Consider the following 16,592-nt stretch of genomic DNA (forward strand, 5'->3'; position numbering starts at 1 on the left):
TTGGTTGGATAAATAAGATGTGAATTGTGCGTTTGTGTGTAGGCATGGTGGGTTGTCACATTATAAAAATAATAATAAATAAATAAATAAATAAAGTTTAATTACCAATTATCACTCACACCCGAATGCCTCCAGAGGTTTCAAGCAAACAGAGATAAGTTGTCTCACCAAGCTGCTCTTCTACACACCATCTAACTATTTAAACAAATAATTTTAATAATTCTTCAAAAAAAAAATATTAGTATTAAGAAGTAACTATAATTAATTAAAAAATTAATTTTTTAAAAATTAATTTTTATTAATATTAATTAAATTAAAATGTCATGAGAAGTTAATTTGTCTTGAAAGCTATTTTCAACTCCCCCGTCAACGTCAACGCAAATTAAAACCATTCACACGGCAAGAATGTACTTTTCGACGGCCTATGCGTTTGGCTGTGTCCACCGAATTAATTTGACTAATATTTTTAAGCCACCCACTCTAGATGGTGTTCTATAATAATCAAAAATGGGCTTGAAATCAAGTTTGAACTCTTTAATTAATTGTTGCTTCCATGATCTGCATGCAGATGAGAGAAAAAAGAAGATCATGCATGCAAACCAAGAATCTGATCAGAGTTCTGTTGTTATGGATTCTAATGGTGGAGCTACTAGCAACTCCATTGGATGTGGATAACTTCATCTTCAATGGGTTCATGAGTGGCAGCAATCTTAGTCTGGATGGTTCAGCTTCAATCTTACCAAATGGACTTTTGTGTCTCACCAAGGACAGGACCCAAAACTTGGGACATGTCTACTATTCCACACCTTTTCGTTTTCGCCAAAATTCTCCAAATGGTAACATCTTCTCCTTCTCCACCACCTTTCTGTTTTCCATCACGCCTGATTAATCCAATCATGTCGGCCATGGCATCGCTTTTTTCATCTCCCCCACTACTTACTTGCCCTCATCTTCGCCAGGCTACTTTGGCATCTTCAATCCGGACAGCAATGGCAACAAAACAAACCATATCCTTGCTGTTGAGCTGGACACCATCCTCAACCCTGAGTTATTTGATATAAATAATAATCATGTTGGTGTTGATCATATTAATGGCTTGGAATCTAACATGTCTATAGTTGCTGGTTACTATGATAGTCTTACTGATGAGTTTCAAAACTTGAGACTTTACAGTGGGGAGACAATGCAAGCATGGGTGGATTATGATGGTGCAGAGATGCAGTTGAATGTTACCTTATCTCCTGTACCAATGGCAAAACCTAACAGACCTCTCTTGTCTTTCAGTATGATCAACCTATCAAGCATTCTCTCGGATCGTATGTATGTTGGCTTCTCTTCGTCAACAGGAACTGCTGCTGTCTCCCATTATCTGTATGGTTGGAGTTTTAAGATGAATGGAATGGCTGAAGCTTTTAGTCCCTTAGTACTCAGTAAAGCGGTTATAAAGGAAGAATCCAAACACAGGAAAACATGGCTCATGCTAGCAGTGATTATGTCTGTTGCCTTGTTAGTGGGTATAATGGGTGCAGTAGCTATTCTCATGGTGAGAAGAAGGATCAAGTTTTCAGAGCTGCTTGAAGACTGGGAGCTCCAATACGGTCCTCATCGTTTCTCATACCAAACTTTGTTCAAGGCCACAAAAGGATTCAACGACAAGCAGCTTCTTGGAGTTGGGGGATTTGGAAAAGTCTACAAAGGAGTGCTGTCCAAATGTAACACTGAGGTTGCTGTCAAGAGAGTATCTCATGAATCAAGGCAAGGGATGAGAGAGTTCATTGCTGAGATAGTAACTTTAGGCCAGCTGCGGCACCGCAACTTGGTTCAGCTCCTCGGATACTGCCGGAGAAAAGGAGAGCTTCTTTTGGTCTATGAATACATGCCTAATGACAGCCTTGGTAATTACCTCCATTGCAAAGATAAGCCAGCTCTAAACTGGTCTCAGAGATTGCATATCATCAAAGGAGTGGCTTCTGGCCTTGAATACTTGCATGAAGATTGGGAACAAGTGGTGATACACAGAGACATAAAGACCAACAATGTGTTGCTAGATAGCGAATTGAATGGCAGATTAAGCGACTTCGGTCTTGCTAGACTCTACGATCATAATATGGATCCTCAAACAACTCAGGTGGCCGGAACTATGGGGTATATCGCACCAGAGCTTGCTAGAACCGGAAGACCAACTACAATGACTGATGTTTTTGCCTATGGAGTTTTTGTGCTAGAGGTTGCATGTGGAAGGAGACCTCTAGACTTCAAGTTAAAAGATGATAATCAGATTGTGTTGGTGGATTGGGTGCTAGAGAATTGGAAAAATGGAACAATTGTTGGTAGCATAGATCAGAGGTTGGGAGATGAATGCAATGTGGATGCATCTGAGATGGAGCTTGTGTTGGAGCTTGGTTTGTTATGTTCTCATCCATTGCCTGCATTAAGGCCAAGCATGAAGCAAGTGGTTCAGTGTTTGAATGGTGATGCCTCATTGCCACCAGTGTCTCTTGCTTTCTCAAACTTTAGCCTCCAGGAAAATGAAGGGTTTGATAAGTATTTGTTATCATGTCCAAATTCCAGCATTCATTCATCATCTGCAGATTTGAGATGTATACGCATTGAAGAATAGATTTTAATTATGTGAAGAATATATCATTTTCAGTGAAATTTAACAATTGCATGCATATTTATGTTTTGTTTAGTGTGAAAACAAGAGTGTTTATTTTCTATCCGCAAAGTTACAATGCAAGTGAAACTATAATATAAATAAAAATGTTGTGTTAATTTTAAATTACAATGTTAAATCATTACAATGTTGTTTGATTTATTGTACTTAAAAAAATAATGTATTTGTTTTTTATTATTTGGTTCGATATAAGTTAGAGGTATAATTTATATGAGATTTGAGATTTTCTCATCATCTATTAATTTTTATTAGCACTAATTATTTTTATAAAATTTAATTTAATGAAATTTATTAATTAATTTAATAAATTATTATTTATTAATCTTTAAAACATTCAAAATTAATTTTTTTTTTATTATCGCTTAAACTTTCTCATCTTATTATGAACCTCTTAAATAAAAATCTATTTTCAATTTTTATGTAAACCAAAGACCATTATCATAGGATTATAATAGAAATTAATGATGCTATAAATTAACCAAGCTAATTCAAAATATTTCAAACTAAACTAAGTATTATTTGGAAAGCAATATTGCAGATTTGAGATGTATAAGCCTTGATTATGTAAAGATCGAATATATACTTTTCAGTGAACTTCATTAAGGGTGCGTTTTGTAAGATGTAATTGTAAATATGGTAGATTTTCAGTTACACTGTAACTGGAAATCTATTGATTTGAAAATACAGCAATGCAAAATCTGGTGTTTGGTTGGGTGTAATTAAAAATACTGCATTACAAAATTTTATATTTGTACAGAGGGATTTGTAAATCTATATTATGAAATATGGTGTTTGGTTTAATATATATATTTAAGATATATGGGCACTCATGGTGAGATTACCCCAAACCCTCAAACTCACAATTTTTTTTATGTCAATGTTGATTGTTTTAGTGAATGTAATTATTATATTAATCAATATATAACATTAAATTTTTAATTAACTTAATTTCTAAATTATTGTTATACTTTTGAAATATATTATCAATTTTAGTCATTACTAATGTTACTAATTTTATACATGTTTGATCTCTATCTTTCTCTCTTTCTAATAAATTTTTTTTTGTTTTTATTTTTTTAAGATAAAATATTAAAAAAATATAGATTAACCACGGATTTATTAGAAAAATAAATAATTATTAAAATTATATTTCATTGTATATGTGAGACGTTTTAATAATCGTAGTCACTAGTTTTATGTAGTGCTTAGAATTAAGAAATATCAGATCCAAAGGCCCACAACTTGCCAAAACAAACAAAGAGCATGATATAAAGTTCTTGGTCATGCTAAGCAGCCTCCTATTTCCAATCCAAGTCTTCCAGCTAGCTGGTCAATCAACCTAATCTACATTAATCTATATAAACCTCAACATAAAAGCACGCGTTCTTGCACCATTAAACCAAAAGAACAAGAGCCAACCTGAATGTGCTCCATGGCCATCTCTAAGCTTGCACAATGCTTGGCATGCATCATGGTACTTCTAGCCATGACAAATTCAACCTTAGCACCAATGTTTTTAAAACCGGACCGGGGAGTGAATCGATCTTATATTTGGGTCACGGGTCAGTCAGTTCGACAGGATGACTCATTTCGGTCGGACCGGATGACGTCATAAATTAAAATATATGTGTATATATATATATGAACATTCATGTTTGAAATACATGAACAATAAGTCCACCTAATTCTGTGTAAAAATCAAATAACATATTTAACGACGTCAATTGGGTCTTTCTTGTTGAAGATGTCTTTGATTAGAGAAATTAAGATTCACTGTTAAGCATTGGAACTACAAGCAAGTTAAATCAAAGAAGTTAACTTGTAGCTCTTGGATGGTTTAGTTTCTTTGAATGCTATCAGTTAACTTGTAATGAACTTAACTTCTAGTGCTTTGTTGTAACTGAAGTGCCATGTGGCCTTGTCTAGTTGATATGTTGTTTATGTATGATGAAAATCTATGAAGGAGTATATCAGTCTTCAAAGAGTAAGAACTAAGAACTGAATGAAAAACACATCTCTTCCAATTTCTTTCAATTACATTCAGTGAGTACACACAAGAGTGAGTCAGTAAGAGATTAATCCACCCTCTTTAGATCCTACACTCCTCACTCTCGCCAATGCTATCTCCGACTCCGGCTCTCTCACCAATCTCGACGCGAACCGTGCCCTCTGGCCAGAGATGAGGCTGCTCCAATTGGTCCCATGCAATGGGTGGCGGGCCATGGCACCGGAGGACTTGCCAGAGGCACCTCCAATGGAGCCAATGGTGTCAGCGGCTCAAGTCTCTCAGGGGAAGCCGCGGAGGACCAGTTCCAAGTCTTCAATGTTATGGAGACCGTTGCTCAGGTAGATCTCCAAGGATGGAATTGCAGTGAAGCTGGTAGCAGCTTCTGCGACGGCCGCTTCAGGGAAGGTTCGTAGGAGAGCAAGGAGATCGAGATCTTGGATGGCAAAAGGCTCACAAGAATGAGAATTCGTCAAAGAGTTATACATCTGCGCAACACGATCGACATCCTCACCGTTGGGTTCATCTCCGACGCTATCGGCATCCATGCGCTCTTTGGCGCCCAAGAAAATAAGATTAAAAAACGTTAAAATAATAAAAATTCAAAAATCGGGGTTTGCCCGGTTCCGGTCCAACTAACCGGTTCAATGGTTTTAAATGGGTTTGACCGGTTTTAATGTTGGTCAATAATTGATATTAAATTGGAATGGATTGCTGTCCGGTTCCCGGTTTTTCCGGTCCGACCGGCCGGTCCGGTCCAGTTTTAAAAACATTACTTAGCACAAAACTCAGTTGAAGACTTCGTCAATGCCCACAATTCAACTCATAGGGCCGTCGATGGTGGTCTGGTGATGCGAAATGGCATTGTCGGCAAAGGCGGAGCTAGAAATTTTTCCAGGAGGGGCTAAAATTTTTTTAGAGGACAAGTAAAAAAATAAATGAGACAAATATTGAATCTTCATAAATATTTTTCTAATACTATACTTTTTTAAATAGCATATATATATATACTAATTTATAGAAATTATACTAATTTATAGAAATTAAGTTGTCAAACAATAAATTTTATTTTAAAAAAAATATTATTAAATGTTAAAAGACTAAAAACAATAAAAAATTTTAAATATGTTTGTCTAAAACTATAATATTTTTAGAATATATATACTAATTTATAATAAAAAAAAATAACTCATCAAACAATAGACTTTTAACAAAAAAAAAACTATATAAATAAATTGGTAAAATATGAAAGAGCCAAACAATAAAATTTCACAAAGATTGTTTTAAAAAAATATTGGTTTTTATTTGATATTTATTATATATATATATATATATATATATTTGGGCCCCCTTCCCCACCCCTAGTGTATATATATATATATTATTTTTTTGAAAACCAGGGTGGCCATGACCCCCTTCGCCTACCCCTAGCTCCGCCCTAACTGTCAGGCCTATGCTCAAAGCTACATCAAACGCAGGATTGATGACTGTAAGTTAGTCCATACAAGTAGCATTTATGGTGAAAACCATATTTTGGGGCCCACAATTACACTCACTCCAGAAGACATAGTCAATTAGTGGGCTTTAAGAAAAAGTACAATGATAATGCTAGGAATGTACACTAGAGTCACCGAAGAACAGTGGGGGCATTTGATAAGGAAGAATTGTAAGTATCGATTGAGTAATAAAATGTGTTAAGAATAATACGAATGGAATTACTAGTTAATTCACTCGAAATGATTATGGAAGGGGGAACTATCAACTCCAAAATATCCTATCTCTAGGCGTATTCATAACCCCTTTCAATTGTGGCTTGCCTATGAACTCATCACACAAGCACATCTAATATGAATCTAGGGCTCTCGTCTCAATAGAATTCAAGACAATAGATACACGCACTTGAATTCAATAATAAAGAATTGCAATTAATAATTAATGAAAAAGCATTAATTCCACAACCAAAGTCAATCAGATCATAAACCCTAGAGTTCATCTATGTCCAAACAACTCCAAATTAGTTCTCCATCAAAAGAGGACAATCGAACAATTTACAAAAGACAATAGCCATAATTGAAAGCATAACATTTTCTAATCTTTCCCCTTAAGATTGCTGATGGATTCTCCTCCTAGCTTCCACAAACGACACCAAGGTGCTTCTCAACTTCTTCAGTGGTGTTCCTCGAAGGTGAGTACGTGAGTCTCCTCTCCTCAATGGATTGCTCTAGAAAGCCTAGAGAAGTATTCCCCTTATTTTCCCTAAGCTTGACAGTTAAAAGATATCTTCAAAACCCTCATCAGAATCTTTTATACCTAGCCACTTATGGGTGCGTACTTTACAAGTGTAAGAACATGCTATAAGGAACTAGAGATGATGGGTCACATGTCTTACGAGTATACTTACCGTCGTAAGTCATGCTTGTAAGGTCTTCTGTCTTGATATTACAGTCTAGCCTATGGCTGTAAGCGTTAGACCATAACATTCTCTGCATGGTGCTTGCGACCATCTTAGGGTGTGTGTTGCTTCCTGTAAGCTCCTTTAGCTGGCTCCTACGGTCCGGCTTACGGGCGTAAGTCATACCTGTTGATGTAAGATGCAAGCGTACGTGCCGATCACGTAATAAAGTGTGCATAAAAGAATAGTGTCGGTCCACATGGAAGAAAGTGAATATTAGTAATAACTCTAAACCCGAAAAATAGCCTAAATGATCGAAATATGTGTGTGTGAACAAGAGTAAGCAAAAATAAGAAAATATGGGAAATAATAGGAGAAGTCAAGGAAGATAACGATGTCCGAGTATAGTATCCGTTTATTGTTATGAAGTACAGAACAATATGCAATCCTATTTGAACCGAGAGGTTTTCAGAATTATACTATACCCCGATTTGTCAGGTAAAGAGTAAATGAATAGCTGCAGAGTTGATACAGACATCCACACAATCACATTAATACTCCATGAGACCTCACTGTAAGCTAATAACAATCTTTTAAGTAGATAATCTCCCCCAATAAGAGAGATTATCCCTAATCCGAATACAAAGCAGAAATGTGGGGTCTTCTAAAATTTGCTCCACATGATTGCAAAGAGCAATGAGGTTGTCAATAACTCACTCGGAAGAATTGAGGGAGACGGAGTCTTCAAAGTACCCTATACCCAGGCTTACTCACAATTCCCTCTAATCACGGCATGTCTATGCTAGGTGGGTATTTCTACTAGTCACATAGCACATCAAACATGATAGCTGGGGCATTCGGCTCGTTAACAACCAAGAATTCAAACACGCAATTAAATTCAAATATATATGATTGCAATTAAGAAAACAATTTAAAGAATTAAAGGTCCAACAACCAATGCTAAAGAAGTAAACCCTAGAGTTCAACTATGCCCAAACATCTACAAATTAGGCCTCCATTAATGGGGGGCGAACATCCAAGATACAAATAATAGGCGGGAACATAAAATCTATGAAAACCCCCTTTTCAATGTTGTTGATGAAGAATTGTCGAAGAAACCCTTGAAAAGCTTCCACGCACGCCGCCAAGGTGAGTTTGAGGGCTACGATCTTCAATCCCCTTGAATGTTGAGCCAAATACCCCTTGAAATTGCTCCTTAGGTGCTGGAGATTCGCCTCTTATCTTCCCTAACTTCGCCTCCAAGAATCACCCAAAAGAAAAGAATTCGATGCTCTAAAAATCCTCATTAGGCCTATTTATATCCGATTGCTTACGGGCTGCTTACGAGCGTAAGGACGTGGCCGTAAGGGAGCTAAAGAAAATAGTCGCGAGTCTTACGGGACCACTTATGGCCATAAGTCATGTACGTAAGGTCCTCTATTTGTATTACGGTTTAGCTAACGGCCATAAGTACTAGACCGTAAACTTCACTATATTGCTCTTTGCGATTGCTCTTACGAGCGTATGCTGTGGTCGTAAGCTCCTCTAAATGATCCTTGTGGGCGTAAGCCTTGCCCGTAAGATCCTCTAAATTGGCTCTGAATCCCTCTTACAGGCATAAGCATGCCAGCAAAGTTCTCTGAAATCTACTTATAGCCGTAAGGTTGGCCGTAAGCTACCCGTAAGCCACCCATTTTTCCTTATCCTTATTCTAATGATGTCGAGAGAGTTTCAACTTCATCGTTTTAAGTCTGAAAGGCTTCCTTTGGCTCTCTCTCGTCTTGAAGTGCTGCCCAAAACCTGTTAATACGAACCACACTATATTTAGCATCGAATTCCACAATATGGTTTTAATACATGCCGATTGAGTGTACAAAATGATATAAAATACATGGACATTGAAACACTCATCACCCGTAAGTACTCCCTCTATTTGATCCTTATGCTTCCCTTATGAGCATAAGCATGTCGCAAGGTTCTCAAGATGAGTCTTACAGCTGTAAGTTCAACCGAAAAGTGTTCTATCCAAGCTGCTCTTCAGGTGTTGATATCGAGATAGCTTTATCTTTTTCGTTTTGGCTCCAAATTACTTCTCTTGGTTCTCTATCCTCCTTAAGTGATGTCTGTTACCTTAAAATATAATTTTCACTATGTTTAACATCATCTTTCGAATAAATACTCTAATGCATACCTAATAATATTTATATAAAATAATACAAAATGATGTACAAATATACACTTCTCAGTACCATACTCAGGTAGAGTGGAGAAAATTGACAAGAATCGGTTGTGCTCGTGTGAGGTGTAATAGTTGTGCCGTCTTCATCACTTGCAACTACAAGCCAGCCAGAAATATCATCAGCCAACGCCCTGATTGAAGGATTTGGATTTCATGGAAGCATACTTGCATATTTGTTGCATGAATAACTGATATCAGGAATAAGACATACATATGCAAGAACTTTGATTTTCAAAATTATGATAAATAAATGACAGTTGTCGTTATATGTATATGTGCGTGGATGCAAGAACTTTAAAATGGGAATTTGTTTATATGTTTTTATATTAATGAAATTTATTTATAAAATTTTTAGTATCTTGTGGTCTCAAAATAATTTAGCTTCGCTAGGTTTTAAAAAAGTAGTGGATTAATTGTTGAATTTTTTTTATGAACTATATAAGAAGACAACTAATATTTATGTTGCATGTGACATATTAAGTTATTTATAAGATAGATATTTTCTCTTATTAACTATATTTTGGGCCATTGAATCCATTTTTTAAACTTACCCAAATCAATTTTTTGGGCATATTAATATATAGTTTTGATGCGTTTGTGGTGGTGTGTGAAAAGTTAGAGAGAAATAATTCAACTAACTCTAGCGACATCTTTGTCTCAAAAAACAAAATTAATAATGGCAAGTTGTCCAAATTTGACTATATGTGGGAGGTAACATCTTTTATTGTATCAATTCAGAATATATTTTATATATTATGGATGTTTTCCGTTGATGCTACTTTATAGTTGTTGATAAAAAATTATAAATTAGATATCATAGGCAAGTTATTCGTAGTTTTGAAATTATTATGTATTACAATTTTTCCCTTCCAGAATTAGATTTTTTTTCTCCATCTTTGTTATGTGATTTTTTTTTATTTAATTAATTTGCTTATATTTTTTGAAACAAAAAGAAGAACACAAGACCTCTAAAATCAATAAACACAATTTAATAGATGGTGAGAGTTGATATGATTCGGAGTTGTTGTTAACGACTCTTTCTCTTTTTCTCTCTCTTTTGTATATTCATCATTTTATTTAATTTTTTAATTAAGTAAAAGCTTTGGCATGTTTTATTTATAAATTTACCTTGAAAAATAACCAATGTTGTCAGACCCGGACCGGCCCGGCCGGTTCAACCGGAAAACCCGGGAACCGACCTTGTGGCCGGCCCGGGTATACCCTCATTGAACCGGGTATGGAAAAACCTGGTATTAACCTGGTGACCCGGGTGGTTCAACCGGAAACCGGTTGACCCGGCCGGGTCAATCGGGTCACAATATTAGAGTTTTTTTTTTACAATATTTAATAATTTATTATTATTTTCTCATTAGAAGCTACAAAATCATGTATATTTATTAATATTATTTTTTAATTTATAATCAATAAATGGAATTACAAAATATATATATATCATAAACATACCAACAAAAAAATTAGCATTTAAAAATAAAATTTATTAATATGTTATGTAAATACTAAATAATTTCTAAAATTTAATTTATTAAAAAAATAAAACAATAAATGAGTGTAATTTTATTATAAAATATAAAAATAAAATATTCTAACTAAATAAAAAATATAAGAAAATTTAAAACAAAATAAAATCTCAATTGAAATTGGGTAAGTTACATAATTTATCGATAAAAACGTATCATCCATATAAAAGATAAGAATTAGTAAATTAAATTTTTTTATCTATTCCGATAAAATCAACCAATAAACAAAACAAATAAATAAAAAAACACCGGGAGAAGTTCAATAATTATATATTAATATATTAAATTTGTAAATGTTTAAAAAAATTTAAAAAAATAAATAACATAATTAGAAAAACACTAAGTACATATAAGATCATTTATCAATTTAAATATCAAATTTGAGTAATTTTTTTATATTATAATTATAGTTTTAATATTATATTTGTTCATTATTAATTATTATAATATATTATTATATTTTTATTATTGACTTTGGTTCAACTCGGCTCGATCGGTCGAACCCATCGACTCGATCCCTGCCTTAACCGGCTCAACGCCTGCATCGGGTCTAACAACCTTGAAAATAACACAAATATTACTTTTTTTTTTTCTGGTTTCCATCGATCTAGGTATACGTTTTCCTATCTTAATGGGACCACTTGTCACAGAGCCTCGTTCAACTGCCATTTATTACACGGTGATGGAGTTGTGCCCTACTTTTGAAGCAAAGCAAGCTGCACAACAAAATCAAGTTGAAGTCACATCTTTTCAATGAAGGCTCCCAGATATTTCTTAGGTTATTTGAAAAAAAAAACAGTATATATATTTATGGTTTATTATTAATGTATCCACTGGAGCAGTCTAATTTTTTCATTATTCATTGCGTTAGTTTTTCTTTTTTGTTTTTTTACTAAAAATGTTGTTTTGAATTTGTTTTGGTTCTGTGTTTATTGCTTTCTCCTTGTTTCCTCTATACTTCTTTTTATTTTAATATATATATACATATATATGGTTCATCTTTTTTTTTAAAAAAAAAAAGTATATACTAAATTTCTATGAATATAACAATCATTCCTTATATATAATATTGTCACTCTCGTATTCAGTATAATTATGTGTATATTTTCTTATGCCTCCATCTTAGCAATTTTTTTTTTAAAAAAAATATTTTTTTGTATAAATAACAAGTCATTATTTTTCTCATTTTAGAGATGGACACTATTCAACATCGTACGGAAGAAATAATAGAGAGAACATTCTAAAATTCAACGCACATCACTTGTTTATATATATATATATATATATATTTATACCAAATTAAGTAAATTTCATGCATCACTTTTCCTTTAAATTCAACTCAATTCTAAAAAAAAGTCTATTAGAAATAATACACGCAAGCGAACACTAAGAGACTAAGTCCGACAACATAGCTGGCCACCTTGATGTTAAAAAAATAGTAACTCTTTTGTTTGTGAAGTGAAAATCAACTCTCTTTTACTATATTAGTTTAGATTAATAATTTGTCTACTTTATAAAACAAATGTACCACATATACATCACACACATTGTTTACCAACCATGATAAATAATTGAATTGTTAAAACAAGCATGTTTAAATTATTATAATCAATATTTGAACATACTATAAGTGCTATATGACGACCTTTATTAGACAACTTTTATTACCTGAAATATGAATAAATGCATGAGTGAGGAGGCCGCTCGCTGAGATAAAATTAGTTTTCATAGTAACTAGATTCTGACCTGAGCTAGACATGTGTATAAAAATTTAATGAGAGTCGATTTCATGGAATTAAATATCCAGCTCTTTTCTCATCTTTTCCACCTAATGAGATCCAATGCAAATAATAATTAAGTTCCCTAATTAAACTCAATTTTTCTCAGTCATCATAATAAATGTAATAATTTTCTTGTACCATTGAATGAGAAGAAAAGTCACGCTAAAATTTGCATTAATTTCAGCTTACTTCATGACCATTGTATTTTCTGTTTGGTGGTTGAGAGAAATGCAACAACTCAAAGTTCTTCTATGGATCCTCATGGCAGAGCTAGCAACTTTGGCCACTGTTGATAGCTTCATCTTCACTAATGGATTCACCAACACCAAATTTATACTGGATGGAGTAGCATCAATCACTGAAAATGGAGTCTTGAAGCTCACCAATGACACTAAAGATGCTACGGGACATGCCATCTATCCGACACCATTTAACTTTCTCCAACCTTCAACAGGTAAGGCTGTCTCCTTCTCCACCACCTTTGTGTTTGCCATAATTCCTCAGGAGTACTATGGTGACGGCATGGCCTTCTTTATCGCTCCTACTGCAAACTTTTCCACGGCCATGGCAAGAAAGTTTTTGGGCCTCTTCAATTCTAGTGACAATGGTGATTCATCAAACCACATTGTTGCTGTTGAGCTTGATACCAGGCAGAACATTGATAATGACGACATTGACTCCAACCACATAGGCATTGATATTAATGGCGTGAAGTCTAATTTGTCTCACCCTGCTGGTTACTTTAATGATCTGGCCAATGAGTTCCACAACTTGAGCCTTGTCAGTGGGGAGCCAATGCAAGTCTGGGTGGACTATGATGGTGGAGAGATGAAGCTTAATGTTACCTTATCTCCCATCCAAATACCAAAGCCAAAGAGACCTCTCTTGTCTATGGTAGTCAATCTATCAAGCATTCTTTTCAATTCAATGTATGTTGGTTTCTCTTCATCAACAGGCTCGCTTGTGTCTTCTGATCACTGCCTACTTGGTTGGAGTTTTAAGTTGAATGGATTAGTACCTGAAGCTCTAAACATCTCTACACTGCCTTCTCTCCCTGAACATGCAGCAATCAAGGAAAAACCAAAGTATCTGACAACAATCTGGTTGATTGTAGGGTCTGTGTTCTTGTTAATGAGCATGGCTATAGCAGTTATCTTGATCATGGTGAGAAGAAGAAGGATCAAGTTTGCAGAGCTGGTTGAAGACTGGGAACTCCAATACAGTACTCATCGTTTCTCATACAAAACCTTGTTCAAGGCCACAAAAGGATTCAACGACAAACAACTTCTTGGGGTCGGGGGATTTGGAAAAGTTTACAAAGGATTGTTGCCCAAATCTAACACTGAGGTTGCTGTCAAGAGAGTATCTCATGAATCAAGGCAAGGGATGACAGAGTTCATTGCTGAGATAGTAACTCTAGGCCAGCTCCGGCACCGTAACTTGGTCCAGCTCCTTGGATACTGTCGGAGAAAAGGAGAGCTTCTCTTGGTCTATGACTACATGCCTAATGGCAACCTTGGTAGTTTCCTCCATTGCAAAGATAGGCCAGCTCTAAACTGGCCTCAGAGATTGCATATCATCAAAGGAGTGGCTTCTGGTCTTCAATACTTGCATGAAGATTGGGAACAAGTGGTGATACACAGAGACATAAAGACCAACAATGTATTACTAGATAGTGAATTGAATGGCAGATTAAGTGACTTTGGTCTTGCAAGACTCTACGATCATGATATGGATCCTCAAACAACAAAAGTAGCTGGAACTATGGGGTATATAGCTCCGGAGCTTGCTAGAACTGGAAGACCAACTACACTGACTGATGTTTTTGCCTTTGGAGTTTTTGTGCTAGAAGTTGCATGTGGAAGGAGACCTATAGACTTCAAGTCAAAAGATGATAATCAAGTTGTGTTGGTGGATTGGGTGCTAGAGAATTGGAAAAAAGAAACAATTCTTGATAGCATAGACCAGAGGTTGGGAGATGAGTACAATGTGGATGAGAAGAAACTTGTGTTGGAGCTTGGCTTGTTATGTTCTCATACATTACCAGCATTAAGGCCAAGCATGAAGCAAGTAGTTCAGTGTTTGAATGGTGATGCCCAATTGCCATCACTGTCATCTCTTGCTTTCTCAAACTTTAACCTCCTGGCATTGCAGAAAAATGAAGGGTTTGATAAGTATGTGTTATCACATCCGAACTCCAGCATTCCTTCATCTGAATTCAATATTGCAGATTTTAGATCCATAAGCAGTGAAGGACCGAGTATGTGAAGAGTATATATTTATTTCAGAAAACTTCAATAATTTTATATATGTTATGTTGAGTGTAAACCAGTAACTGTTATACATCTGTCATATCACTAATATATAATATTAGCTAAGTGGGTTGCAACCTCTCTCTGTTTAGAGCTCTGCTTCTGCAACTCAATCTCAAAATTTCAGTAATAATCTTTTGAATCTTCAACGTCATTGATCCTTTAATTTATGCACATATGGCAAGTCAAGCTGGGCCCATGGTCACAATTAGGGATGTCAATTGGTCCCGGCCCCGGCCCCGGCCCCGGCAGGGAACCCGATTCCCCGCCCCGTTGGGGCCGGGGTCGGGGAATTTTTTCGGGGTCGGGGCCTGGGCCGGGGAATATCCTCCCCACCCCGCCCCGGCCCCGAAATATTAAATATTTAATTTAAATTATATATATATATATATATATATATATATATATATATATATATATTATGTTATAAATATATAAATAAAAAAATTGAAAAAAATCCTATATATTTATTTATTTAATTAACAAATTATTAATAATTAAATGAACATTAGTATAAAAATTAAATAAAATTCTAAACTTATATTAACTATATTGTATTTTTTAATTATTTTTTTTAAATTTGTAAATAATTTATTAGTGATTGTGTATGTTAATATTTTGTATTACGTCGTATTTGTAAATGAGTTTTTCAATTATTAAAAATTTTTATGGTTTTTTTAACAAATATTTTATAATTTTTATTTTAAATAAAAATAATTTTTTAATTTATTAATCGGGGCCGGGGAATCCCCGAATCCGAAAAATCCCCACGGGGACGGGGACAGGAAAAAAAATTCCCCGTAGTCGGGTTCGGGGCCAGGTTCGGAGATGGGAGTATGATTTCGGGGTCGGGGCCGGGGAATGTATTCCCCGGTGAATCCCCGACCCATTGACATCTCTAGTCACAATCTTGAAAATGATCACCATGAGTTATGCATTGCTGTGTAAACTTCATTGATTTAGTTTACCTGATACAGGTGCAAGAATTATTCATGTATGGTGAAAGTTAGGAACTAATGAAACTCACACATATATATATATATATATATATATATATATATATATATGTAAAGAATCACCATCATAGTCATGAATAGACCTGTCCATGTGCCAGATTGGCCCGGGTTCAGACCAGACTGAATCCATAATTACTAAAATTCAAGTTTGTCCAAACCCGGCCGGCCCCATAATACGGGCTTTAACTTTTGCCAAAACCTGCCCAAATTCGATGACCTTTAATCAAGGTCCACCCAAGTTCGCACAAATAATTTTTTCATCAAATAATAAATATGTTATTAAAAAAATTAACAATAATATTAATCTGTAAAGATGACCAAATATTATTCAACAAAACATATTAAAATTAAAATACCAAATGCACATCTTTATTCAATCACAAAAACTAAAATTCAAACCATTATAATTAATGACAATAAAAAAATATATATATATTATATAAGTATATATAAAACTAATTAATAAATAATCAATAACAATTCAAACCATTATATATATACAAAACTAATTAATAAATATATTTTCTAACTCGAACCGAGCCAAGCCCATGCTTTTAACAATAGAACCAAATTCGGCCCGTTTTAAAAATGTGCTCTTTTGTTTTTCAAAGCCCAGTCATCGAGCTCTATAT

General features: G+C 34.7%; 1 protein-coding gene and 1 pseudogene across 1 annotated transcript; both read left to right on the forward strand.

Moving 5' to 3' along the window:
• Nucleotides 1-583: 583 nt before the first annotated feature.
• Nucleotides 584-2,665, forward strand: LOC120267644 (annotated as a pseudogene).
• A 10,161-nt stretch (nt 2,666-12,826) lies between these two features.
• LOC120267615 (L-type lectin-domain containing receptor kinase SIT2-like) lies at nt 12,827-15,088 on the forward strand. The gene has a single exon (XM_039275290.1). It carries the CDS (start codon nt 12,861-12,863, stop codon nt 14,898-14,900), a length of 2,040 nt encoding a protein of 679 aa, XP_039131224.1. The 5' UTR covers nt 12,827-12,860; the 3' UTR covers nt 14,901-15,088.
• The last annotated feature ends 1,504 nt before the right edge of the window (nt 15,089-16,592 follow it).

Source organism: Dioscorea cayenensis, chromosome 8 (genome assembly GCF_009730915.1).
Source record: "Dioscorea cayenensis subsp. rotundata cultivar TDr96_F1 chromosome 8, TDr96_F1_v2_PseudoChromosome.rev07_lg8_w22 25.fasta, whole genome shotgun sequence".
Classification (NCBI taxonomy): domain Eukaryota; kingdom Viridiplantae; phylum Streptophyta; class Magnoliopsida; order Dioscoreales; family Dioscoreaceae; genus Dioscorea; species Dioscorea cayenensis.

Excerpts from the sequence above, each read along its gene's own strand:
- LOC120267615 (XM_039275290.1), top strand. The coding sequence starts at position 12,861 with ATGCAACAACTCAAAGTTCTTCTATGGATCCTCATGGCAGAGCTAGCA.